Source organism: Acomys russatus, chromosome 11 (genome assembly GCF_903995435.1).
Source record: "Acomys russatus chromosome 11, mAcoRus1.1, whole genome shotgun sequence".
Lineage (NCBI taxonomy): Eukaryota > Metazoa > Chordata > Mammalia > Rodentia > Muridae > Acomys > Acomys russatus.
Genome location: NC_067147.1, coordinates 36,439,427 through 36,467,306, shown reverse-complemented (window position 1 = coordinate 36,467,306; position 27,880 = coordinate 36,439,427). Strand labels below are relative to the sequence as shown.

The 27,880-nt window shown below is 48.7% G+C and overlaps 2 protein-coding genes across 2 annotated transcripts in view; one reads left to right on the top strand and one right to left on the bottom strand.

The window, feature by feature from the left end:
• The window catches only part of Ranbp2 (RAN binding protein 2), a 531,879-nt gene that overhangs the window by 379,789 nt on the left and 124,210 nt on the right, over positions 1–27,880 (bottom strand). The window lies entirely within an intron of this gene.
• On the top strand, positions 696–27,482 carry Edar (ectodysplasin A receptor). Its single transcript, XM_051153082.1, has 10 exons — positions 696–813; positions 1,457–1,638; positions 8,635–8,720; positions 17,877–17,963; positions 19,266–19,391; positions 19,489–19,563; positions 19,831–19,903; positions 21,856–22,015; positions 23,297–23,357; positions 26,464–27,482. The coding sequence occupies exons 1-10, from the start codon at positions 700–702 to the stop codon at positions 26,784–26,786; spliced, it is 1,287 nt and encodes a 428-aa protein (XP_051009039.1). The 5' UTR covers positions 696–699; the 3' UTR covers positions 26,787–27,482.

Genomic DNA, 27,880 nt, shown 5'->3' with positions numbered 1-27,880 from the left:
CTAGCTGTACCACCTCAGACAGCCCTTAGCCTCCTACACCTAGGCTTGCCCAGCTGTAAGAATGAGGGGGTACAACAGTACCCCCAGTTGTGATTGGACCATTTGCCCGCCACTACCTTCACAGGACTTGTAGACAGAAATGTTCCTCAATGCTTATCTCTTAAGTGTTAGCCTGTGTGATAGGCCCACAGCTGAAAAAGACCAGAAAGTTCCTGCCCTCGAGAGCTCCTCCTGGCAGTGTGGTTGGGAAACCATTAGACTGAAGGACGAGCATCTGTAATACCTAGAGGTCTAGCGACTCAAGGGAACAGGTTCTTCTTTCATGACCTTAAGAGAATCCAAAGCCGGGCATGGTGGTGCACACCTTTAATCCCAGGACTTGGGAGGCAGAGGCAGGTGGATCGCTCTGAGTTCGAGGCCAGCCTGGTAAACAAAGTGAGTCTAGGGCAGCTAAGATAACACAGAGAAACCCTATCTCAAAAGAGAGAGAGAGAGAGAGAGAGAGAGAGAGAGAGAGAGAGAGAGAGAGAGAGAGAGAGAGAGACTATTCAAGGTAGAATTGCTGTGGGAAGAGGATGTGGTTGGTTGTAAGGATGGCTGTGTGTGACAGGGGTGGCTCTCTGGGCACTGTCCCCACATAATAGCTGCATCTTAGGAAGGTGTGGAGGCTAAGTACCCTTTCTGTGGCAGGTGTCTCTGATGTGCTCGGCCAAGGCAGAGGACTCCAACTGTGGTGAGAATGAATACCACAACCAGACTACCGGGCTGTGCCACCAGTGTCCTCCCTGCAGACCAGGCGAGGAGCCCTACATGGTAAGGACCAGTCTGTGCCCATGAACTATGGGGAGGGTATGTGTGTGGGCTCCTCTTAAACTGGCTCTGAAGACCAAGAGGTAGGTCACCAGGATATATTCACTAGGACTGGGCGGGATGAGCCACTGAGCACAGTGTACTTACCAGATGTGCACTCCCCAGATGTCCGCTCACCCGCATACTTCTCAGGTGTTCTGGCTTCTTGAAGAAGTGTTCCATTCTTCCCTGTTGGGCTCATAGTCTGAAAAGGAAGCGTGACAGAAATGCCTTCCAGGAATACTCCATCATCAGTTCTGAGTGCCGGGTCCCCTTCTAAGGAAAAGGCTAAACACATGTGCTCTTTGAAACACCAGAGAAATGTCTGGGGCAACAGTATCTGGGGTCCTTGCAGATTTCTGAGAAAACTCAGGCTCCCATTGAAGCACTCCGGGAAGCCAATGGACCTCTTTAAAAGACCTCATCTGAGGCTGGAGGCTCAGCATCAGCTGGTAGAGAGGAGCAGGCTGAGAGAAAGAGCCAAGGAAGTCCAGGACTTAGCAATTACTGGAGGATGGGCAGCCGAGGCTGCAAACAGCCAGCATGCCCCTGTGCAGGCCGCTGAAGTCTCTTGCTGTGTTCTCATATCCTCTGCCTCCCCCGCCAGTCCTGTGGATACGGCACCAAAGACGACGACTATGGCTGTGTGCCCTGCCCTGCAGAGAAGTTTTCCAAAGGAGGTTACCAGATATGCAGGCGCCACAAGGACTGTGAGGGCTTTTTTCGAGCCACTGTGCTGACACCAGGGGACATGGAGAATGATGCTGAGTGTGGCCCATGTCTCCCTGGGTAAGTGTGGGGTGTGTGGCTGGGCTGTACCCCTGAATGACCCCATGAGCAGAACCCCCACAGGCACAACGGGCCTTCACAAAGTGTCATGCCCACCCTTTGTCACCTTCTACAAGATGGCGAGTCCTGTTGCTGCCCATGGACAGGCAGGTAGCCTTCAGGCACTGTATTTGTGCCTGATATGAGGCATCGTCATAGCGTAGCCTGACTAGGATGTATAGCCTATGTAAAACAGACCAGCTAAGCACAACGAAACAATACATGTGAAGAATTTTGGAGGGGTAAAATCTAATCTTCTATAGGAAGGTATTACTTTCAGTATTCTGGGAAATGTGTGAATAAAAGTGTGAGTCCCATGACATCTGTGCTTTCTACACTGCTGTATTATATAGGTCCTCACCTCCACCACCACCACAAAAATAAAATAAAAAAAATTTAAAAAGCAAATTGAGAATACAACTGGTCTGGAAGACAAAAAGATAAAATTCTTTCTGTTTTCCTTATAGAGTGCATTAGCAAATTCTACCTGAAACCAGAAAATTCCTGTCTGGTCACCCAACCATCATGTTTGGCAAGACTGCAGATGGAGAGGGGAAGCATGGTGGGAGGTGGGGAGGGACAGAAGTGAGGTGGTGATGGTGGTGGTGGTGGTGGTGCAGGTGTGGGTGGAGGAGGTAGCAGAGATGGTGGTGGTGGTGGTGGTGGGCAGGATGGTGCTGATAGACATAATGTGGTAGGCCTGGGGAGATGGGGAGGGAACGTAATAGCAGAGATGAACATTACCTTATGAGAAGGAACTACAAAAATGTCAGAACCCCCCCCCAACATAAACATTGAGCTGTGAATTCACTCTTCGTCACATGCATGTGCACACATGCATGCATGTGTGTGCACACGTGTGTGCGCTCTCTCTCTCTCACACTCTCTCACATACAGAGAGAGAGAGAGAGAGAGAGAGAGAGACAGAGACAGAGACAGAGAGACAGAGACAGAAAGAGAGAGGATCTGTTTTATTATAAAGAAGTATTTTATTTCACAACTTCTGTCACCACCCTACCCGTGACTGACTCCCACCCCAATTTCCCAGAGTTCTGTCTTCCACTCAGGCCTCCTCCTGAGCCACAGACGCAGGTATGCAAGTATTTGCCAGGCAATCCCATGTTCAGGTCCCTGACACAAGTGTACTTGTCTGGTGAGTCTGGGAAATGGTACAGCTTGTCATGTAACCTTATCCTTCAATATGCAAAAGAGCTGTGAGTGGGGAGAAGGCTGAACTATTCCTTCTGAAACGATGAGGGAAAAATAGCCATTTTGTACCAACATAGTTGTTGCAGTTACTGTGTTGTAGGACTCCCCAAAAAAGGAATAGCAGCACCAGAATGGGTGCATCCCCACATACCTGTATGAGCACCATTGAAGGGACAGGCTGGTGTAGACCCTGGGATTGCCTATGAGGGAAGGAACCTCAGTGGGATCTGATGCTAGAATTAGTCTCTGATAACTTGTTCCGTTCCTAGAACTTGATTTGGATTGATTCATTTATTCATTGGCTTCAGATTGGTTTTTTTTTTTTTTTTCTTGGTTCAAAAGTATGATGCACAAGTGCAGAGCGCCTGGGGTCATCTGTGTAAGGCATACCCATCCCAGTGTGCTCCCTTCGAGGGAAAGAACCCTCAGTGTAAACCTCATTTATGAGCCATGTGACAGCTGCATGATCTATTTCCCCTGAAAGCAGCAAGCATCTTCAGGGCCTGGTCCTCTGGTTCCCATGGCCACAGTGAGGACTTCATGCCAGATGTGGAGATGTTAGAGGCAGATGGAGCCAGGTGGAAGTGTTTTAGCAGGCAGCACTGAAAACCTGGGCCTTCAGCTTGTAAGTGATACAGGTCCCCCACTCAGAATGCCAAGTCAGGGAAAGGATGCAACAGGGCCCAGTGTCAGTAGGATGCTTTTGACAGCTGAGGAGCGAGGAGCCTGGAAGCTAGGGAGCAAGGACAATATGGACATCAGGGGTAACTGTGACAGGGGCAGGGGGCGGGGTGAGGGTGTGGGAGGGTGGGGGCAAGAGTCTAAGCGCTTCCAGGAAGCTAGATGGAGGAACAAAGTGGAGAAGACTCACTGGTGTCTGTCCTGCCTGTGCCAGTGTGGACAGTGTGGCCATATGTACAAATGTAGACTATAGGAGGGAAACATTTTGGTGGGGCTGTGGAGATAGGTAGAGGCCAGATGTGTAGAATCCAGTGACATGGGTGGATGGAGCGGTGTAACACTCAAGGTAAGTGTTAGACATTAGTTGTACTAGAGCCATTTGTCCAGATGGGATCTGTGGAGTGTAGGGAGTATAAGGTGTATGGGCCAGCCCATAGCAAGCTCCCCAACCCCACATGTAGCTCTTGAGTGGTTGTAGGTGAGCCCTGTGATGGTGCCCCATGAAGCAGTTGTCCTTCTGATCCAGATCATCTTAAAGGGACAGTGACTGTATGCAGCCAGTTCCACACCCATTGGAGCCACAGAGACTCTAGCTAAAACAGACAAGCCTGGGATCATGCAGTGATGGCACTGCTCGGAGGCAGATGCCAGCCAGCACTTGAGAGCTGACTCAAGAACCATGGGGATACTTTGCCTGGTCCCAATATTTACCAGAAAGCATCCAGTCCCCAAAGACCTTGATAATGGTAGCTAGCCCCTTCCTCTAGAAGGCTTCAAGCAGATGTCATTTGTAGAGTCAGTGTCAGAGACGCTTTGCTTCCAAAAGCATGTTTCCGGCTCTCAAGTCTTGAGCACTTCTTTCTCTGTTCCGTGGAACAGCATCTTTGTCTTCAGTATCTGGGACACATCAAGGCTTGAGCACCGGCTAAGTGAGGGAGGGGCACATGTCTACGCCCATCTCAGTGTGCTGTACATCACCCCACGAACATGGAAACTATGTAGTCAGATCCCTACTAACTTGCAGTGAGATATATCTGCTAAATCATCCATCTCTGACCCTGAAGCCACTAAACAGAAAAGCCCCACTTCCCTAGACCCCAAGGCCTCCAGTTGCACAGGGGCAGGACCCACTCTTCCTGTTGCATGCACTAAACTCACAGAGGACTATGGGGCATTTTGGCAGGCTGGACAGATTAGCTCCATAAACCGCCGTGGTTATGAGCCAGGATGTAGATTTACCTGGTGTTTGTCTTTTTAAGGCTGCTGCGGGCTGGCCCTCTCTGTGGTTTGGCAGGTGCTGGCTCCATTCTCAGTTCTGTACCCACGTGTGGCCCAGATAGCCACTGAACAATAGCAGCAGCACATGGGGCTTTCCTGTTGGGAAAGGTCTGTGTGGGAGAGAGACAACAGGAGGCAGGGACCAGGCATGAGGGAAGGGGTTAGATTTCATAACCTCCCCCTTTTAGCAACCCCTGCCCTTGGATAGCTCCTGCAGCCAGTTCTACAACAGCCACTGCTTTTACACAGGAGGCTTAGCACTGCCCATGGGCTGGGTAGGCTGAGGAAAAGAATCTGCAGCTCACAGGTTGAAGGGAGTGATCGTCTCAGGACCCAGAGTATCCACTAAAAGCTTAGGCCCCAGGAAATCAAAATCTGAAGGGGGAATCAGTTTCTCCCATCTTAGAGGAAGTCAGTCTGAATAAAAGACTCTTTAATCCTTGTTTAAACTGAATTTTGCCCAAAGCTAGACAATTTGGGCCAGGAAGAACAGGGGGGAAAAAAAAGGAAAGAAAATACTTGAGGTAGTGCCCAAGTGACAGTGGCTTAACTTAGCATTTCCCCCCAACATTATAATGCTTCTACACATTAAAGAGAAACAGCACTTCAGCCTGGGTTAACAGAAGTTAATGGTGAGTCCTCTATGCAATCACTGTCTTTCACTTCCAGAGCAGAAGTATGTGGGACACTTTATTATAAAGTAGGCTTTTGTGCTAGATGGTGCACCCCAATAGTAGGCCAAAAATGTGCATGTTCTGAGCATGCTGCCTGCAGCTCCAGCAGTTAGCACAGGGCTGGGTATACCAAATGCACTTTCTATTTAACAATTTCTTTAACTCACAACGATCTTATTAGAATACAACCTCGTGGTAAGTCCAGGAGCATCTGTAGAGAAAATTAAAATATGGACCAAAGAGCAAGGGATCGCATCTTTCCAGGAAGATATACAGTCCTGACACTAGCTGGGCCACAGGTGCCCAAAGAAACACTTGACTTCTGACTGAAGAAGCTGTCGATGGCAGAAGACAGGCCAGTGTTCTCCACTCTTGCCTACCTGGGCAGAACCGCAAGTGTAAAATGTTTAGGTTAGTTTAGGTTCATGCTGAAAGAAAAAAACCTAACACTTAAAAATGTTCTCTGGGCTGGAGAGATGGCCCAGCCAGTGCCTGCCATGCAAACATGAAGATCTGGATTCCCATCCCCAAAATCCATACAAAAGCCAGAAGTGGCACCAAACATCACAGAGACACAGGATCCCCAAGGCTCAGTAGCCAATCAGCCTGGTTGAACCAACCAGCTCTAAGCTCAGTGACAGACCCCGTCTTTAACAATAAGGCAGAGAGCAAATCAACTAAGGTTACCAGACATTGACCTCTGGTCTCCATACATTTGCACACACAAGAACATGTGCACTGCATGCATGCAAAACATGTGCACACACACACATACAGGAACACATACACAACAAAACACATGCATAAATTCTTGCAGCAATACACGCTAGAACAAGGTTGCTTCTTATCTGGAGACATTTGACACTTGTGCCAGGTAGGCCGTGCAACTTCTAAACAGTTTCCTAGAGCCAACCCATCTTTAAAATTGCTATAGCAGAGCTGGAGAGATGGCTCCGTAGCTAACAGCACTGGCTGCCCTTCCAAAGGAGCTGGGTTTGACTCCCAGTATCTACATGGCAAACTGTCTGTAACTTCAGTCTTAGAGGATGTGACACTCTCTTGTAACCTCCACTGGCACCAGGCATGCATGTAGTACACAAACAAAACATGCAAACCCATGTACATGAGATAAAAGCAAATGATTAAAAATATGTTTACACCTTTCAGGAGTGCTCCTAATTAACTCTGTACAGCTTGGTCAAGTGCAGTCAGGGCCCCGGCAGGAGCATGGAGAGGTAAACATTCATAGCCCCTGTGGGAATCAGAAAGAGACGCCCAGATGGGAGAGGTCAGCCTACAGCAGGAAGTGCCTGCCTGCCAACCACTAGAGATGGACTGAGCAGCTAGCAGTCCCCACCTAGGCGTTAAATACCCATGTCTGCAGTGTGGAGCATGTACTCAAGCCCAGGTGATCTACACTTCTTTCATGTGTGTGGCTCTGGAGCCTTACCTGGGACAGAACTCAACATCCAGGATATAACAGGGACAGACAAGTCTGTGTGGCTCTGCTGGGTGGTGTACCATTGGAGCTTTTCTCCAGCTGGGCACTCCAACTGTGCAGAATGCAGTGCCATTCATTAACTTGTCCAACCAATATTTACCAGCAATCATCCTTCCATAGTACCCGGGAAGAGGTAGGAGTGAGGTTTGTCGTCATTGGCTGCCAGCACCTGGTCTTAATGAGATGGGAGAAAAAAAACAATGGTGCGAGACTTGGAAGTGAGCAGGTAGAAAGCTGCAAGCAGAGCAGCTGGAGCAACTTGAGACTCCCTCCTCCGTGGGTGGATCCATCATTGGTCTGTCTGTAACTCCTTGCTTCGCTGACAAAATGGCTTCTTAGGGGACCAAAGGGTGTGCTAGGGAGCTTTTTGCAGAAGGCTTACCAGTTAAACTGCTGTGGCTTCTCCAAGGGGTGTTTTTGAGATTGGTTAATTAATGTTTACAAGATACTCAGGCATCTGAGGATGAAAGGCTTTGAAGGAAGGGCAAGCAATTACAACCCTGATGTTACCGGTAATGGTCCAAGCTCAGGCAGGCTGGGGTCCAGGGTGCCCCAGCCCACCCTCCTGCGATGAGGGCCACATCTTACCACCCACATGCATCAGGAGGGCCCTCATGGTAAACAGCTAATAAGGAAGAGGTTAGGAAACAGTCACAGGTGGATCCACCAGCAGAGAGGGCTTTTCATCTCTTGAGCTTTAATAGCTGACGGCAACTTACTTTATTTGACTAGGCTGCTGCTCACAGTGTGTGTGATAAATGGCTTCATGATCACCATGCCATGTTTGTGGGAAATGGCTCCTACACCAAGATGTGAGCCAAAATGTTAAAGCATGACATTACCAGAAGGGAGCTGCCACTGGGGGAAGTATAGCATGAGCATTGCTTGGGTAGGGGTGTGGCCACTGCTGAGGGCTGGAACCTTTAAGGGGTGCAGGGTGGGGGTGTAGCAGGAACATTGTTTGGGTGTGAAGGACTTGAAGCGATGTCATTCTAAGTGCAACAGTAGATGAACTCAGTAGTTACACAGATGCCTTTAGCCCCAGGGCAATCAGGTATATCAGTACCTGGTTTCACTCAGGGTCATCTTCAAGGCTACCTGCAGTGACCTGTCTGGCCAGAGTTGTTGTTTTCTGTCTCTGGCACTGTCACCCACTCAGGAAGTTGAGGGGTCCCAATGGGCCCAAGGTGAATAGGCTATTTTGTAAGCAAACCACTAACCTATGGGCTCTGAGAAGGGTGACAGTGCGGAGAGAGAGACACACAGGGAGCTCATCAGTATCCACATATGGTGACACATAGGCACTTCTGCTGAAAGCCTTCATGAAGGTAGTGAAAACACACACACACACACACACACACACACACACACACCTTCAGGAAGGAAGTCAAGCCCCAAATCATCCCAGTACCAGAAAAAGAATGTTCCACTGCAGGACACTAAACACCACCCCGACCCCAAGGAACTGAGAGAGCCCTGAGGCCTCTCAGGTCCTCAATTCCCAGCAAGCTATCTCATGCCTGCTTTCAGCCGTGGCCTAGTGACATCCAGGTTGTACCTGTGTGGTATCTCTCACTCATCTGCCTTTACTCTGTCTCCTCTTGCCTCCTGTAGCTACTACATGCTGGAAAACAGACCGAGGAACATCTACGGCATGGTCTGCTACTCCTGCCTCTTGGCACCTCCCAACACCAAGGAATGTGAGTGCTGTGCCCTTCAGCACAACCACTGTCTCATTTCAATGTGTTAGTAAGGACAACTCAGTGCCCAAAATATGTGCAGTGTTGCATCAAGGGGGAAAAAAGTCCAAGTACTTCTCCCTTGGAGTACGCTTAGGGAGAGCAAGCCCAGATGGGAATTTCCCATCTGTCCTGTGGTATGAGTCTGAATCTATGCCTGCCTTTGAGGAAGGCTGTCTTGTGAATCTATCTCTGTGCCTGTGTGGCACAGAGAACAAAGGGCTTTGCTCTCTCTTGTATTGAACAACACAGAAAGTATCCCATGGGGAAAGAATAAGGGAAATTGCAGACATCTTTGACAGAGTTTTACAAGGGATTAAGTCACTGTCTCCAACTGCCCCACATCACAAACACTGTTGCAGACAACGTAACTGTATCTGTGTTGTAGCCAACATTTATGGTGGACATGGCTTACAAGGTTGCTTACTTGTATTTTCTGTGTTCAGCATTTGTTACTATAACATACATAAATGCCACAGGTGCACTACTCTTACGTCAGGGACATGGAAGAGTGCATAACTAAGATTAAAGCTATGTATTGTTTTAGGGTGTGAATGTTGATTGCATAGGAAACCCAAGACATAGTAAGGTTGGTTGTTATATTGTTCTCTCAAAAGCAGGATAAACACTGGCTACGAGGTCCGATCTCTTAGGATGTTCAAAATAATTGTGATGTTGCATCACCACAGGACCCCATCTCTCCAGCACTGGTGTCATTCACTGCTGGTGCAGAATGAAACCAGGTCCAACGCCTAGCCTAGATAAGATCAGCACAGTAGGGGGCTGGAGATGGAGTCCTCTTGCAGAGGACTGCAACTCAGTGGCCAGCACCCACCTCAGGGGGCTAATAACCATCCAGCTCAGAGGGTCTGATGCCCTTTTCTGGCCTTTATGGGCACCTAACACACACACACACACATTTTTTTAAAAAGTTTTTAAAGACCAACACAACAAAAGTATAAACAGGGCTTTGCTGCAAGTGCTTTTTTTTTTTTTTTTTTTTTTTTTTTTTTTTAGTCAGATGTTAAGGCTGTCATGCAGGTCAGCTAGCAGTGCCTCAAACAAGCAGCTTGGCTGTACCATCTGTCATGTACAGAGAGACCCCCCAAGACTGTACCTACTCATCTTATGTGACCGTTGGAAAAGTTGAGGGGACTGCAGATACAAAGATACTTTGAAAGTACTATAAAGTAGTTCTCGTGTGTAATTAGAATCACATGAGGCCATGAGGCAGGTAGAAATATCCACAAGTTATCAAGAAATGAATCGGTTTCCAAAAACCAACTGTATGCTTTCACCCTCATCAGTTTATAGCCATCCATGGTTGCTTGTTTTCTGATCTTATGATCTTTCATCTGTGGTGAAGGATCCTCCCTCTGTTTCAGAGGATTCTAATGTATGGAGTTTTGTTTTGTTTGTTTGTTTTGTTTTATTTTGGTTTGGATTGGGCTTTATGACATGGTCTAATAAAAGAGTGATGTTCAGTAGCCAGGGCCCTTAACCCACATCCAAATGTCAAACTTAACTGAAACTGACACTCTGGATGGAGGTGGGATGAAGGAAGGCTGAAAGGAGGCTAGCCTCATCATCTCTCCAGGGGATATGGGAAAGGTGATTAAACCACTGGGCAGGATGCCTGGAGGCAGGGATGCTGGGAGAGCCAGACGGTTCTCTGCATTCCAAATGGTTTGGCAATTGGAATAGATTTGCATGTGTTTAAAATTGAACTTCCTACCTGTCATATGCTAATTAATTTACAAATTGAGGGAGGCCCTGGGGCTCCTGGCTGCCAGCCTGACCTGTGGTAAAGTCAGCTGCCATTGCTAATGTGTCTTCTGTCCGGGGGTTCTACGTGAATGAAATGCCTGATAACTCTGGGATGAGGTTCTCACTTCAGTGGAAAATCTCAGGACCACACCATCCAGCAGAAAAGGTTCTTTGCCTATGGAATCTGGGGGGGAAACAGCTCTCTTCAGGGGCCTTCACACAGATGCATGCCATTCCTTAATTGCCTGGCCGGTCAGAAGTGCTACCCATCAGCATCCTACCTCGGGGAAGCCAGCAAAGTCCCTGGGTCCTAGAGATCTAAAACAATCAATGCATCCTTTCCTTTAAGTGCTTAACTGACAGCTAGATCCCAGGAAGGCTTCATTGTTGGTTTGTTATAATCCAGCAAGACAACCTGCCGTCTTGGCTCTGAGGCCAGTCAGCTCCCCCTGGACTCCTCTCAAGCAAGTCTTCAGGAGTCTGTTTGCCCTGTCTGGATGCCTGTCTGTGACAGGTGTGGTAGGTAGAGCACTGACTGATCAGAGCCTCCCTCAGAACATAAAACAGTTCCACTCTAACCTTCTCTGTTGCCCAGTTGTGCATTGTGACTGGAAAGACTTCCCAAAACTATAGCCCTGTGAAATTAGGAGACCTATATGCTCAGTATTGCTGCCCACAGCCCCACCCCAGGAAAGCCAGGGATTGGGCCAAACCTCATCTTTGTCAGGATCTTGAAATCCCTGGCTGGTGGCCTAGGCTGCACCTCTTCCTGAAGGGTGGATTTCCTGGGCTGTGCTGAACCAAGTTGTCATTCTTGGTACTGTGAGTCAAGGACCCTGGGGCACATGTGATGCAGCCACATGCCCGGTAGAGCTGGGGCAGGCAGCTGGCCAGGTGCAGGACAGCCAATCCGGCTACATGCCCGAGTCAGCATGATGTCCTCCGCAGGAAGGACAGGGGTCAGGGTACCCACCACTCTCCTCACCCCGCGAGACCGAGCCTGCATTGGCATTTTCAGAGAATTGGCTGCTTCTCTGAGCATGGCAGAGGAAGACGATTCTTATCACCTTCCCATGAAATGCTTTCTGGGCCTGCCTCTGGTTTAGTAGGCCTGGGTGGCCCCCAAATACATTTTTACTAAGTCTGACATTTGGGTGGAGGTTAAAGGCCCGAGCTCTAGAACCTCTCTGCCTTTGTTAGAGTATTTATGGACCACGTGGAGCTCTGGTTCCATTCCTGCCACGACGCTGTACCACGTGGTGTTCAACACAGAGTTTTGCACACCAAGGTGAGTTAATGTTCACCAAGACCTTCCATACACACATCATAAGGGTGCTACCGTGTTGCTGTGACACAGACCACAAGGGACCCTCAGGAGGAACGAGAAAGTGGCATGCATTTACTCACAAAGTAGAATAAAATGTCCCTGTCCCTAGATGGCTAAGGTGTTGAGTTCCAGGTCAGCCTGGCCCCCAGGCTGGTCATCGTCTCCATTGAAGCATGGATGCAGTGTGATGCTTGGGGCCACTTGGGTTTCTGCTTTCTCTGCCGTGTAATTGAGACCATAGCTGCACATTCCGGGCTTGGCGGTATGTGTACATTGAAACTGAAAACACAGAGCAGCTACAACTGCCAGTCCCTAAACCAGTACCTACACAGGCCAGTAGCTGAGCCATGTACAGAAGCAAAGCCCCTCCCCTCCTGCCAGTCAGAGCCCATAGGGAGAGCTTCAGGCCTCACTGTACTTTACTACCTGCTGTTGCAGTGCACTGGTGAATCCATACTAGACCGAAGGGACATGAAAAGCCATTGGTTGGTTGGTTGGTTGGTTGGTTTTCAGTGAACCAAAGAGTACAGTGCACTTGGCCAAGAAGCTGTCTATACTTTCCTTTTTCCCATGTTGTCTTGAGAACACAGGTGCCTGGGCAGCTAAGTAGACAGGGCCTGCTGTGTAATGACAGCTGGTGAAAGCTCTGTCTAGAGGGAGGCAGGACCTCAGGAGTGGAGAAAGGTGTGCCTCCTACTTGGCTGCCATTGTGAGTTTCCAACCCTGAGAAAAAGATCTCACTCTCTGTATTCCGTCTCCTCTGAGATCTTGTGATACAGGATCTCTGTGAGGACAGAGGGGACTGTATGGGCCATGTGTGGGAAATGCCCGTGTCAGTTCAGTGCTGGGGATATATCCTAGCACAGTGGGCAGCAGGCTTAGCCACATGGCAGCAGCCCTGCACTTCCAACAGCTCATCTGGGACAGAGTGGTTAGAGGGGACAGGACATAATGCAACAGAGGTACTGTGTTGTGACAGTGCCAGCCCCGACACTGGCCCTTCTGGTCCCCCCCCCCCTCCTTTGGTGACTTGTTAGTGGCTAAGACCCATGAGTTAAATCAAGGATAGAGTAGCGTCCTAGAGAGGGACACCCAGTAAAAAGACTGAACTGTGGCTTATAGCACTGAAGTGGTTTCTGTTTGGCACACATGACTCCTTCACATGAGCTTTAGAACTTAAACAGAAAACCCTGGCCTCCAAGAGCATGGACGCAGGTGTTTCTGTAAGGAACTATTCACACCAGAACATGCCACATAGCACTATTCACACCAGAACATGCCACATGTCACTATTCACACCAGAACATGCCACATAGCACTTATTCACAGCAGAACACACACATGCCATGTGTCACTACTCACTCTAAAATATGCACATAGCACTGTTCACACCAGAACATGCCACATGTCACTATTCACACCAGAACATGCCACATAGCACCAAGGACCTGGTAAGAAGCAGATTCCTGTAGAGCAGGTCTGGGCAGACGCAAAGGCTGTGTTCCCAACAAGCACTGCTCTCACTTCTAGCACCTAGTGAGGATCTGACTCCACTCATCGCTCATAGATCCACCTCCAGGGTGTGTGGCCAGTGCCAGGGTTGAGGGGCACCTCCTTGACAACTCTAAGAACCAAATCACTCTTTAAAATCCAAACTGTTTACACTCTGTAGACAATGCCAGCCAGCCGCTAATACATACTGGCACTCGTATAAATTGTGTGGATTAACAACTTCAAAGGCCCCTTATATACCATCATCTCTTTGAACAGAGGTATAACTCCACTAAGCCCGGTGCTTACAACTCACTAAGTCCCTGAGGAAGGTGAGCTGAGCCCCTGCAGCCAGCCTGGGAGTTCATAGTGAACTAGGCACATCTGGCCCTATCGTCTTGGCTAGTAGTGGCCCTGGAGTAGAAACATCTGTCCACTTTCTGCAACATGATTTTTACCAGCTCTTATCAAACGTTTCATCATGTTCCTTTAGAGCCAGGGTCCTATGGAGGCAAGCGTTCATCCACGGTTGACTAACCCAGAGAGACTGCTGTGCAAGAGCAAATGACCGAGCGCGGGCACAGGGGAGCATGGGATCTTCCTAGCTGCCAAACATGTTGATAGTATAAAGTCAAACCACATTAGGCCAGAGTACAGCCTGATACAGGAGAATCCGAACACAGGGAGCATAGCGTCCTGCTCGAGAACACGCACCATGTTCGGTGCATCGTCTATGCTACCCACATACCTTGCAAGGTAGGATAGTATGGAGACCCACGGCTGGTGAAAGGTGTGCAGTGTGGAGCAGCTATAGCGAAGGTCTCTGGGCTGGCTCTTTCTCTCTCCCCTTGAGTTTCACACACACTTTACTCAATATGATAATGTGTTTATAAGATTAACATGAATATATCTATAATTCTGGTATGTGTTTTTCAAGGGCACGGGACAGTAGAGAGGGGTTTATCTCCTCTGGGGAATTTTCCAATCATTCTGTGGAACAACAGGAGCATCCTGATGTCATTACCAGGGACCAGACTCTGCCCCCCCGCCAAGGTCTGCGGTGCCTTCTTGCTCATTCTCAAACTAGTCATTGCTGCTTCTAGGTGGTCTTTTGGGGCCTGTAAGGGTGGTGTGTAACGCTGAATGAGGTCAGCCTGTCAGCTTGATGATGGGCAGGACCGGGGATTGCGTGGCTCATGTCACTCCTCCTTCATGTAGAAGCAGAGGGCACTGAACTGGGGACAGAAGAGAGCAAATAAGATGCAGGTTGGTGTTTTTGTTGCTGCTATACTCGGAGTAGTTCTATTTAATTTGTTTTTGTTTTCTATAAAATACATTCCTTTCACGGGCCTGAAACAGAGCTGTCACTTAGAACATCCAAACCAGGCACCCATGCATTTATTTGCTGGGACTCCCCTCAGCCCTCTCTTTGGTGAAACAGCAGTTCCATTTTCTCTTGCCAGCTCTGCTTCTGAGAAGCCCATTGTCAGGCCATGGGTTGCTGCCCTTCAGGGCCTGGGTGAGGCCATGTATTTCTGCTCCTTCTGCATATAACATAGGCCCCAGCATCTGCTGTGTGTTCCCGGAGGAAAATGTCTGTCTCCGTGCAGATTCTGGAAGGTCCCTGCAGCCATGAGGACCAGAAGGATTCAGTTAAATGGTGGCTGCAGGTGTTTGGTTCTAGCCCCTGGCTTAGAGAGGTCTACCTTCCTGCCATACCTCAACCCCACTTCCCCATTCTCAGATGTGTGCTGCAGAGCATCCTGGGGATGCTGGGGAGTAACTGGCAGCCCCTCCAGCCTGTACAGCCTGGATGCTCCACTCATGCCAGCTGGAGTTGAGTTTGGGGAATGTCCAGTATATCGGAGCAAGGCATAGCTGGTCCAAGCAGGTAGCATCCGCGGCTCAGCCAGACATCCTTAACAAGCAGCAGCCTGCACCAATGTTTGGCGATGTCATGTAACCAGCCCTCCCGGGTACAAGGGCATTTCATAAGTCTGTACTTACCATGTTTCCCTCATTGTTTCTTTCTAGACCATAGGCCTGGGTGTATTTGTGCCCCATCCCCAAGCAATGTCAATGCCTTGGTCTGCAAGCCCTAGCAAGAGGAGACAAGAAAAGACAGAGATCGCTGGCGTCCACAAACACAGCCCTAGGCTTTTTTTTTTTCTCCTTTTGCCCACATATCTTAAGCTCATTTGAGCCCCTTACCAAACCATCAGATCAGTTTCTTTTCAATGTCCTATTTGCTTTTGAGAAAGAAAATTAGGTTCTATTCAAAGCTGGGTCAGGACAGTCCACCTGATGACATGTGACAGCTGTTTCTCAGCAGAGCACAATTGGCAAGATCCTGGAGCCTTGCCTTAGCTGGCTGGGGCAGCTGCCAACCTGCAAAGGACTTGGTTGGGGTCTGCGAGCAGGAATGGAACAGCCTGAAGGTCATTTGATAGGTGAGCAAGTGAGCGCAGCCATGTAGACAGGACTGCCACTGGGGACTCTGTTCTCAGTTTCTCCCTCGAAGTCATTCCCAAAGATAAACCTTAAAAGCAGAATGTAAGTTTGGAGCCTCCAGGCCACAAGAAAGCTTCCAGTCTTCCCCCAGAAAGATAAGAAGACAGCTTACCCTTTCTGGGCAACTGACTGATCTCCTGGCCTGCACCATAGTTCTATTTCTGCTTAATGTTGAGGGACAAGTTAGTCTGAATACCTTGGTTCACTGGCGTACAGAAATCCACCTCCAGCCAGCCCTCAGCCTGTGACGTCCTCTTGAACCTCTACACTGTTCATCTGTCCATCTCTCTGTGTTGAACTAGGAATAAGGACTGAGGAGTATCTGGCCTCTCTCCACAGGATACATATTCAGTGAGGCTGTCAGCTAACTCAGCAGGCAGTGCATTCTACTTCTGTGGGACTGTATTCCTGCTCCTGGGCTGGCACAAGCCGGATGGCAGGAGGCTTTACACATAGCAGGCCTGTGTTTCTCCCAGTATCTGTGTTACCTGCTTACTCCTCACAGAAGCCCTGTGGTGTGTAGGGTGAGCCCAGGGTACCCTCCAGGCCAATCCTCTTGGCTGGCTGGGGTGGGTGGGAAGGATATGACTTCAGGGAAGGTTGGTGCCCCTGTCTCGGCCTGTTGCTGCTTTTCATAAGCATGGGACTAGTTTATGAACATCTCCAGAGCTAAGAACCAGCAAGGACAAGGAGAGGAGGAAAGGAAATATAACCCACTTCCCCACTGCAGGGCTGGCATCACACCTGCCATTGTTCTGCCTCTACCACTGAGCTACGGTCCAACCCTGGTTGCTTTTTATCAACTGAAAAACTCAAGTTTGACCTAAAGAAGGTTATTATCAGGAAAAAAAAAAAAAAAGTAAAACATGTACTTGTGGTTTGTCTGATAGTAAATTAGCTTCCACTTTTCTCCATGCTGTGACACTTTTTCTTTTCTTTCCGGTTTGTTTGTTGTTGGTTGGTTGGTTTTGGTTTTGTATTTTTGAAACAGTCTGTCTATGTAGTACTGTCTGCCCTGGAAGTCACTGTATAGACCAGGCAGGCCTTGATCTTATAGAGATCTGCCTGCCTCTGCCTCCCAGTGCTGGGACTAAAGGTATGCACCACAATACCACACTTTGGGGGCTTTGTTTATTTGTTTGGGATGTGTGTGTGTCACTTTTTTTCTGTGGTGGATGAGTAATGAGCCATGGCTAGGAGGGAGAGCAGGGCATGTCCATTCTTAAATGGGTTGGTTGAAACTATTTTACAAACTCAGCTTAGGCTAGACTCCAAGGGCCATGCGGTGGTGCAGGGTTTGCCTAGCTCCATGAGGCCAGTACCACAGAGACTGAGCCGCTACCACAGAATCTGAGGGCAAACCCTAGAGAGAAGTACATCAAGAGCTAAGACTTACTGTGAGGCTCTGCTGGTTCCTTCTGCTTCTTCGCTGGGATTTGTCCAGATGTTTAGTAATGAAGATACACTACTTTTTTTTTTTTTTTTAACTAGGAAAGAGATCAAGAACATATTTCTGTTCTCCATAACTGAAAAAAAATTAATCAAGTATTCTACTCCCTAAAATGCCTTCACAGACATGTGCTATCCTTCATGTAGAGTGCACAGAGTTTGTCTTGGTTTCTAGGAAAACTGAGTGGGAGAGACAGAGCTGTCTTTTTATTTAAAGAACAAAAGCCCCTGTAGATGGAGAGATGGCTCAGTGGGTAAGAGCACTTGATACTCTTCAAGAGGATTCTGTAGACCAGTTCAGTGCCCAGCACCCACGCTGGGTGGATTACACCATTACACCCACTGGTAACTCTAATCACACACACATACCCACACACACACTGATTTCTAAGATGTCAGAATACTCTTTGGGGAACATTAAGCACACTAGGAAATAAAAACATTTCCTCTCTGCCTCACTCCCTGCAATGTAGTCTAGAACTCCAGATTTGTTCATTTTGCTGCTGTCTTATTTTCCAGCCTTTGAGGGCGATGCTTTGCTGTATTTCTAAGGTTATCTGTTTTCCTTGTAGGTGTAGGAGCCACTTCCGGAGTTTCTGCTCACTCCTCCAGCACTTCTGGTGGCAGCACCTTATCCCCCTTCCAGCATGCTCACAAAGGTGAGAAGGGGGCCCAGCTGTGGGTCTTCTGGATCTCAGAGAGCTGAGAGTGAGGAGGGGGAGGGAACAGCTGTCAGCAATGAAGATGGAACCCTTCCTCTTGTCTCTTTATCACATGATCACACTCAGAGAGCCCCAGTTGCAGGACCTTGGTGTAGAATTACTATTCAGTGGGTGTCCTGGTACTCCAGCTACCCTGGCAGGGTGAGCAGTGGGTACTTGGGACAGTCAGCAGCCAGTGCCAACAGTAATCTACACTTTTAATACTCATTTCCAGTGACTGTTTATTCTCCCTAGGTCACTGGAAATGATCCGACGGAAATGATGGTTCAGAGACACTCTCTCCACCCCCATCTATGCCTCTCTCAGTGCAAGAGCTTGAGTGTGTCCCTTCTCTATGGTTTTAATGCCATCCAATTCTGCATATTTGGGGTTGGGTCTCCATGAGGTTTGGGCACCTTCAAGATCTCTCAAAGCATTAGTATGTAGCCTGCTACATCTGCAGTGCACAGAGATGTGCAGACATGCCCACTTCACTTCCCCAGCACCTGGGAACAGCATACAACCAAGAATAGTAAAGCAGACATCATCTACCTCCCACCCCAGTAGTCATAGGTGTGCCAGATGACATCAAGAGGCTGAACAGGCTCTCAGCTCTGCACCTCCTTCAGATGGACCAGAGCTCCAGGGGCCTACTGCTGCTTCTTTGGGAACCATCTGTCCTGTTTGGTTATTTTGGAGAACTTGAGGAAGGTTCTGGATAGTTCACATATCCAAAGATGCATCAGGGAACCAAGCAAACAGCTCCAGGGACAAGGAGCAGCCAGGCAGAAGTGGAAGCAATAGGAGTCCCCGGGTCAGTTCAGCCCTCTTTTACCCTGGGGCTCTTGTTAATACTCTGAAGATGAGATGCCAAGTAGAACCAAACCACGAACCCAACCTCTAGCCTGAGGGGTGGCCTTTTGCTTGGGATGCCTGAACTTGGACTATGCTGTCTCCAGACACATGTTCACTTGGCCTCTCATCCTCTTTTCTACCTTTCTCTCATGACCTCAGAGTAGTAATGCTGAGAGTAAGCAGCCCAGGAATGACTTCTTGGTTCTGCATCCTGATCTTCCCAGTCTAATGCCCATGAGCCCACTTGACAGTGTGGTGGGTGGTTGTGACCTAGCAGCCAGTGCATGTTCTGAGCGCCAAGTATGATCCCTGGGGGCATTCCTGTGGCTGAATCTTCTCGTGAATGCTGCGGCTTGGAGGAAGGGCCTTCACAAACATTTACCTTCTTTCCCTTGATGCCAGCAGAGCTGTCAGGCCAAGGACACCTGGCCACCGCCCTGATCATCGCCATGTCTACCATCTTCATCATGGCCATCGCCATTGTCCTCATCATTATGTTCTACATCATGAAGACTAGGCCTTCAGCCCCAGGTGACACCCCTGCACCCGTGTCCCCATCCCAACACTCTGTCACCTTCCCTGAGAGCCAGCGGGCTCATGCCAATGGTTTTTCTCTTCCTTCAAGCAGCCTGCTGTACCAGCCCCCCAGGAAAGAGCGCAGAAGCCCCAGCTAGCACACATGAGGAGAAAAAGGAGGCCCCAGGTTTGTACACACAGCCCACACGGCCCCCTGTACAGTGTCTGGCATGAAGGTGGAGTATGTCCACTTTGTCCTCAGACCCGGCAGCCCAGCCTCCTGACCGCCTCTGATTTCAGGACCCTTGATTTGGGAGGTGTACCCATTTTGTTCTGTCCCCCAAGTGGAGACCTGATCACCAGGGATGTCTACTGAAAGGGAACCATAAAGGGAGATCCAAGTTCAGAGCCACAGGCTAAACTCTCACCTTTGCCCTAACTTCCATTCCTACAGACAGTGTGGTGACTTTCCCTGAGAATGGTGAATTCCAGAAGTTGACAGCAACACCCACAAAGACCCCCAAGAGGTATGTGGAGCAAGAACTTGCCTTCACACACTACTATGTGGAATAGTCCCAGTCCCACCTGCCTGCTACTCCCCACTTGCCCACTCTCCCTGCCCCCAAACTCCCCAGATGCCTCAAGCATCTTCCTCCATCCTTGTTTCAAACTGAGGGGAGAACAGGAATCCCAAGATATGCGTACCCTGATCAGGTTCCCACAGCAGTCAGCAATGCTTAAAATGCTTTAAAGCCAACAAGACAGCGTACAAACGCCTTTCTGCTGGACCCTGTACTGTGGTTTTACAGACAAGTGTGAGAATAGCCCCATCTACCCAATACCATTCTTTGCAACTGGAGTGCAGAGTTCCCAAGTGTTGCCACGCCAATTGCCAGAAAAGCAGAGTGCCAAACCATCCTTCCTGACCCAAGACAGGATCTTGCCATGACCCAAGAATTCCTGCCAAGTCTTTCCTACTTGAGAATAAGGATTCCAGCTACCTGGACAGAGTCCAGGCACTGAGGAAGGCCAACCTAGTACATTATCCCATTTGGAAAACTCTAGTGCTCTCAGTATTCCCAACACAAGCGGCTCTGCACAGTCGAAATGAGCAGTAAGTGTGAAACTACTCAAGGCCTTGTGGAGGGTTGAGTTCCCACAGCGCCTTTATTCTAACCAGACGTTGTTCGGGCTTTGGGGAAGGATGCTCTAAGCTCTGGCATACATGGTGCCAAGGCTGAGGCGGGGCCCTAAGTATGGTATGATCTCATTTGGTCCCAGCTTGGCCCTTCCATCCTTTCGGCACTTTTTGTTCCTAAAAGTAGCAAAAGGGAGTGATGGGCAGGCGAGAATGTGCCTTATGGCCTGAATTTTTCCTGAGGAGTAAATAAATCTGTAGGACTTTACTTGGGGAAATATATACTCTTTGCATATGTAAATGTTAATCTCTTGCTCTAAAGACAGGGTCATGAGCCTTTGTCCCTACAAGCAGCTTTTGGGCCTTGGAAATTCGACTTGGAGCTATGTGGTGGTCTGTGGAAATGCCACAAGGTGATCTGTAAAGATACAGTCATGAATTTCATTTGCCTGAGTTAGTGATAGGGACGGGCCAGCCACCTCCCTCTTAGGCCCTCAGGCATAATGACAAAGCGGCTCTGTTAGATGGTTTCATAGCTTTTTTTCTTTTCCTTTTTTTCTTTATTCTGGCTCCAGGGCTGTGTTTGTATATGGCCTTCATTGCTAACGGCAACACTCAAATATACTATGTGGCAAATATAATGCCTTTTCTAAAGTTCTTTAGCCAAACGAAAAAAGTAAGCAGAATGCTTTGCAGAAACCATATTGCTTTGCTTTGACTTTGCATGGATTGAGGGTGTGGGCTCTAACACACAGGTACTAGGTCCTGTGTGACCTCAACAACAAGCACTGTACAGGATATGTGATCACCCACCCTCCGGGGCTCTCTGTAGCTCCCACAAGACAGACATCTAACTCCAAGCCACTGGTCAAGAGGGCTTTCCAAGGCTACACCTTTGTGTTTGTTCTTGGTTATTCTAGAAGCTATGCATGGACTGAATTTCAGCCATATGATCTAATAACTTAACATGGTTAAGTACAGGGATCCAGAAAATACTCAATGCATCTTCACCAACATCCGTGGTGTCAGACAGGGTGGAGAGATGTGCACATGCAGCCCTTGGGTGTGTCCCCAGCTCTCTGGAACCTACTGCTTCTTGGGAGCCCCATTCAGACATCTACAGGCCAGTCAGTACCAGAACGGCTTGTGTGTCAGGGATCAGGATCTGCCTTTCTCACCTCATGTCCTTTTACCTAGAGCTCAGGAGTTGTACTAAGTCCTTAAGGAACAAGACACTGTACAATGCTGCCTTTACCTGGGTAACAGGACCAGTGCTGGGGCAGCTCACTGGGGCTGCAGTTTCCCAGGCTTCACTAACAGGTACTCTCCTTGTTTCCACAGCGAGAATGATGCCTCCTCTGAGAACGAGCAGTTGCTGAGTCGCAGTGTGGACAGTGATGAGGAGCCAGCTCCAGACAAGCAGGGGTCCCCAGAGCTATGCCTGTTGTCACTAGTTCACCTGGCCAGGGAGAAGTCTGCAGCCAGTAACAAGTCTGCTGGGGTGAGGTTCTGGCAACACATCCCATGGTACACTGGGCAGTGACTTACAACCAGCAGACAAGACCCCTCATGTTGAAAAAGCTCCTTAGGACACAGTTTCTCCCAAAGGTACCAACTAGGATGCTGAACAAAGCAACGGGTCAAAAACAAAGAAAAAGAAGAAATTTATCTTGAATATACTGCTTATAGACAAAAGAGAAAAGTTTTAAAAACTTAAATGCCAGAGGGGAGAAAAACTTCAAAAACATACTGTGCATATCCAAGCAGTTACACACACACACACACACCACACGTGTGTATCTGTGGGTTCTGATCACATGGAATCTATGAGTCCACTAAGCATAGTTAAAAAGGAAAACTGTATTAAACATGCATGTTTCTTATTGCCATTAATCCTTAAACCACACATAGCACTTTGTGTCTTAGAAATAACTTGAAGATGATTTAAAGTATGTGGGATGGTGTGAATTGGGTCTATGCAAATAGACAGTTTACATAGTAGTCCAGAGGAAGCGCAGGCTTTGATACCCTAGAAGGTTCTAGAACCAAGGAATGATGTTATATATGTAAACACATGTGCATACACACATTCATCTCTCTTATATAGCAATAGGCCCACTGGTACAAACTGTCCGGACGGTTTTATCACTAAAGTAGAGTGCTTTGGAATGTCTGTGGCACAGGGTGTGCTCTGAGGCTCTGGTATACAGTCTTTCTTTAGTCTGTGCCTCAGGCAGCCCTGTGGAACCAAGTGGCAACATTGTTGGTAGTTTAAAAAACAACAACAACCCACTGAGATCCTGGATCTGGCTTGGTCCTGCACGCTGGGCACTGCTCTCTCTAAAAGAACCTGGGCTCCATGCTGCCTGGCAAGGCCACTGATCTTTTCACCCGGGGCCACTCATTGCCTAGCAGTGCCTTGGGCGTTCTGCCATGGGGAAGAGAGCATTCCATAGCTCTGCTAGCGCCTGCATGGATGGCTGTCCAGGTGGACATGTGGGGTCCTCATTGTCATTCTTCTAAATGCACCAAGGACAGCTGTAATGTTGGTGTCCCTGTTAACACAAGTAGCAGCCCTGGTGTGCACAGCAGGTGTTTCCATAAAACCCTAGGACCTTTCTTCCCCCTGGTATGTTTGGGCTGTTCCCACCTAAGGCTTTGGCACGGCAAGTATGCTTAGCTGTCAGGGTCAAGCCAGTGCAAAGGAGATGATTTTGGGCTTTGCGACCATTCCCCCCCCCCCCTTTCTGAAGATGAACATTCTCTTAATTGTTCTTTACAGATCCAAAGCCGAAGGAAAAAGATATTGGATGTGTATGCCAATGTGTGTGGTGTTGTTGAAGGTAAGGACCAGGGAGCCGTCCAGATCTGGATGTGGTGTAGCATACCTTTAAGTACATATCCCAGCACTTGAGACAGAGTTTGAGGCCAGCCTGCTGTACACAGTGAGTTCCAGGCCTGCCAGGGCTACATAGTGAGACTCTGTCTTAAACAAACAAAAAAGGAAGAGCCATGCAGGGCACACTTCCCTGAGATGGTACCCCCCTCAGTGCCAGGCATGGGAGGGGCCTCCTGTGTGAAGGATGGAGGACAGCCATCCACATCGGATGGGGGTTGTCAGAATGGCCAAGTGAAGTGATGTGGAGGGACAGAGAATTTGGTTCCTGGTTTAGGCTGAAGCACCCCATAATGCTTTCCTTGCAGGACAAGAGACAGTGTGTTGATACAGTGCCACACGGGGACAGAACAGAGTGATGAGGCCCCTTAGCTCCCGTGCCTGTGTTGATGACGGTACCATCATAAGGGAAATGTCCTATGGCACTGAGTAGTCAGTGCCAATGGGTATACATTCTAAGAAACAAATAGGTGTGCCATTTTGTCCCTGTGTCAATATAAGGTGTACAAACACAAGTTAAGATGGTTACAGCAACCATAGGTATACCTATGGAGCCAGAGTTTTCTGTCACTGACAGAAGCATCATCATGCAGGGTAGGGCTGTACCTAGAAAGTGTTATCTACCATCTTGAGCCTTACAAGGCACACATGAGCAGCAAGGTCAGACCGCCTTCAGTGGACAGGGAAGAGAGAAGCCGCAGGATAAGAGCCACAGACATTCCAGTCTGTAATCTCCCTCAATGCTATGAAATCTAGGCCCCAGATTAACTTCTATTTGCCCTGGAAATAAGACCCTCACTGCTTACGTCAGGGGACTTTCCTTGCGGGCATCTCTCCACACACCTTTGATCTGGGTAAATCATGGGACTGAAGGAGTCACATGCTGCCACTCATGTCCCATGTGGGAGAGGTGCAGGTCCTAAGCTGGGACAGGCTGGTTAGATGCCCTGTTTGGCCAGGAGCAACTACGGAGCAGGAAATCCAGGGCCAAGAATCCTTCTTGGCTGCCTTCAGAAACATGGCATGGCTCCATAAGTACATGCCCGGTCACCCTGCTTGATCAGGCTTGGCATGGTAGGTGCTGTTGGCTGCCCAGAAGGATATGGTCTGGGAGTTACATTCCAGCAACCCCAAAGCTCTTTTCTGTTCCAAAGAATGTTTTGGCTTTGAAAGACCAAACCCAGGGGACTGTGGCTTTCAAATTAGTTTAAAACTTCATAAGAGCAGCCCTCCAGTTGAGTCCTGTAGTGTGGAAGCATCAAGCCTGTGCCCTCAGGTGCTCCTTGACAGCCCAGGCACTTGTGCCTCCTAATGCCACAGTAATAAGACACAGCCAAGGCTGGGTCTGTAAGGCCAGTGTGGCGTGGCTCCCAAGACCATTAGAATCACATGAAGACCTTAATATTCACTAGCTCTGCCTACCAGCCTGCCCCACCTTCCTCAAGATCCTAATGTAGCTAGTATGACAAAGATGGCTTTTATTGTGATACTCTTTTCATTCACCAACCCACAACAGGGTTTTTCTGTGTAGCTTGGCTGTCCTCAAACTCAGAGATCCACCAGCATCTGCCCCCTAAGTGCTGGGACTAAGGGTGTGTGCTGCCATACCCAGCTTGTGGTATTCTTACCACCTGATGCTAAAAGGTATTGCAGCAAAGCCTGGGTGCTCTTTTTTTTTTTTTTTTTTTTTTTTGGTTTTTCGAGACAGGGCTTCTCTGTGTAGCCTTGGCTGTCCTGGACTCACTTTGTAGACCAGGCTGGCCTGGAACTCACAGCGATCGCCTGGCTCTGCCTCCCGAGTGCTGGGATCAAAGGCGTGCGCCACCACCGCCTGGCTAGCCTGGGTGCTGTTTTCCCAGCCTCTGCTGATGGTAACAGCTCACAAAGCCCATAAAAGTCCCAACCAAGATGTTGACCACAGTGGACCCCTTCCACCACCACAGGGGCTTCTCCTGCTCCCCAGCCTCCACCTGCAGCCCTGTCAACCACTAATCTGTTCTCTGTTGCAGTAACTTTGTCGTTTCAAGACTATTACAAAAGTCACATCGCACAGCTGGAGAGATAGATGGCTCTAGTTCAGAGCACTGGCTGCTCTTCCAGAGAACCCAGATTCAATTCCTAGCCCATACATGTCAGCTTACAACCATCTGTAACTCCAGATTCCAAGGATCCCACACCTTCTTCTGGTCTCCATGGATGCGGCATGCACATGATGCATAAGCACACTTGTAGGCAAAACACACACACACACACACACACACACACACACACACACACACACACACGATATGAACTTTAAAAATACTATACAGTACACACTCATTGGATTATCTGGTCTCACATACCATAATCCAGTAGATTCATCTGGGTTGCTATGTATGTCAGTGGCGTGGCAGTTTTTGAGTAGGTATTTGGAACCTTCTGCATCCATGCACACAAGGACAGTTCTATTCCTTCCCTTCTAGTCTCTGTGTACGGTTTCTTCTCTGGCTTCACTGCTTTGGCATGATGTCACGTGTGAATACTTTGAGCAGAGCCCTGGACCTGATCCCAAGGAAACAAACATTCAGCTTTTACCACTAAGTACAATGCTACTGCTGGGCCTTACTTTGAGTCACATTAACTTTTTAATACAGAGCCAGAATTACATCCCTAGAATAAATGTCACTTATCATAGTAAATCATCCTGTCCTGTTGTTGAATTCTATTTGTTAAGCATATTGGACTTGGCCTAGTTTTGGTATCAGATTGGGAAATATATTCTTTTCCCCCGTTTTCTGGAAGATACTATTTAGAACTTACATCATCATCATCATCATCATCATCTGGTTTTCGAGACAGGTGTATCCTTGGCTGTCCTGGACTCCCTTTGTAGACCAGGCTGGCCTTGAACTCACAAAGATCTGCCTGCCCCTGCCTCCCAAGTGCTGGGATTAAAGGTGTGCGCCACCATGCCAGTTACTACATTATTTTTTAAACACTTGGTAGATGTTTAGTATTAAGCTCCCATGGACTTCCACGCATGACATGCGAATGTGACCATTCCTCTACAGGTCTCAGCCCCACAGAGTTGCCATTTGATTGCCTTGAGAAGACAAGCCGAATGCTTAGCTCCACGTACAACTCTGAGAAAGCAGTTGTGAAAACATGGCGCCACCTTGCCGAGAGCTTTGGACTGAAGAGGGATGAGATCGGGGGCATGACCGATGGCATGCAGCTCTTTGACCGCATCAGCACTGCGGGCTACAGCATCCCAGAGCTGCTCACGAAGCTGGTGCAGATCGAGCGGCTAGATGCTGTGGAGTCCTTGTGTGCAGACATACTGGAGTGGGCCGGGGTTGTGCTACCGGCCTCTCCGCCTCCAGCTGCATCCTGAGGAGTGTGCCTTGGACTGTCCTCCCTGGGACCAGCTGGGGAATGAGGCCATTGCAGCTGTGAGTGATGCCATTGGACTGCCAAAACGCAAGGCTTTTCCTGGTGAGTCACTGTATTCCTTGGGCTGCCCGAAGGAGCCCGCTGAGCACTCAAATGAACCAAATCATGTGGGGTGGCACAGGTGAAGAATCTGAGCCCGTCTTTTAAAGAGGCACTTGGAAGATAGAGGACATGGTACCATGTCACCAGAAGGGATGCTAAGAAAATGTAGCAAAAGTTCTAAGAAGTGATGACGTCTCATGGAGTTAAAAATGGGGGCATCCTAATGAAGAAAGTGGCTTGAAGGTTTTAGTAAAATGGTTACAAAGTACAGACATCCCACTTCCTGCATTGCTTCAGACTGAGCAGTTTGTTGGCATGCCCTATAGGCTTCAGGGGTAACCTGACCCATGTTTGCAGTCACCCACGGTGATACAAGCCTTGCAGTCACTAGTGGAAGAACTTGTGGTAAGTTGCTGACACACAAGGCACATCTTCCCAGCCAAAAGTATGGGCAGGTTTAGCCTCCAGCACCACTCACAGACACAGCAGGTACAATGTGTCAGGCTGGCTTTACTTCAGATAGGTGTGTGTCCTTCTCTAGGAAGGGAAATGGCGACTTGCTAAGAGTTTGACCATGCCTGATTCTAGATTTGAGAAGTGGCCAAGATTCGTGGATGAGGCCTGTAAGAGTTCAGACACAGCATCCTGAGCCAGAGAGAATCAATGGAGCCCGAAGAGCAGTATAGAGCTGGGGCCTGGAGTTCTGGGCCCTGGTGGAGTCGTCCAAGGTGGCTGTTGTCTCCTCCCCCAGACCTAGCTTCTCTTCTTCAATGAGAGGTTGGTCTTCATGGCTGTGGTCAGGAAAGTTCAGGGTCAAGTGAGCAAAAGAAAATGGAGGCAGGAAAGGAGAAACCAAGGGTAAAGAGTGTGAGCAGCCACACAGGATGGGAGTCGAAGGGAAACTCACCTCGGCGTTCTCACACAAGGGCAACTGTAGGGCAGAGCATTTACAGAGGTAATGAACGGGCATTGTTCCTGACAGATTCTCTTACT

Excerpts from the sequence above, each read along its gene's own strand:
- Edar (XM_051153082.1), top strand. The coding sequence starts at position 700 with ATGTGCTCGGCCAAGGCAGAGGACTCCAACTGTGGTGAGAATGAATAC. Across the intron at positions 17,964-19,265 it reads CTTCCAGCATGCTCACAAAG|AGCTGTCAGGCCAAGGACAC; the intron begins GTGAGAAGGGGG and ends TGATGCCAGCAG. Across the intron at positions 19,564-19,830 it reads GGAGAAAAAGGAGGCCCCAG|ACAGTGTGGTGACTTTCCCT; the intron begins GTTTGTACACAC and ends CCATTCCTACAG.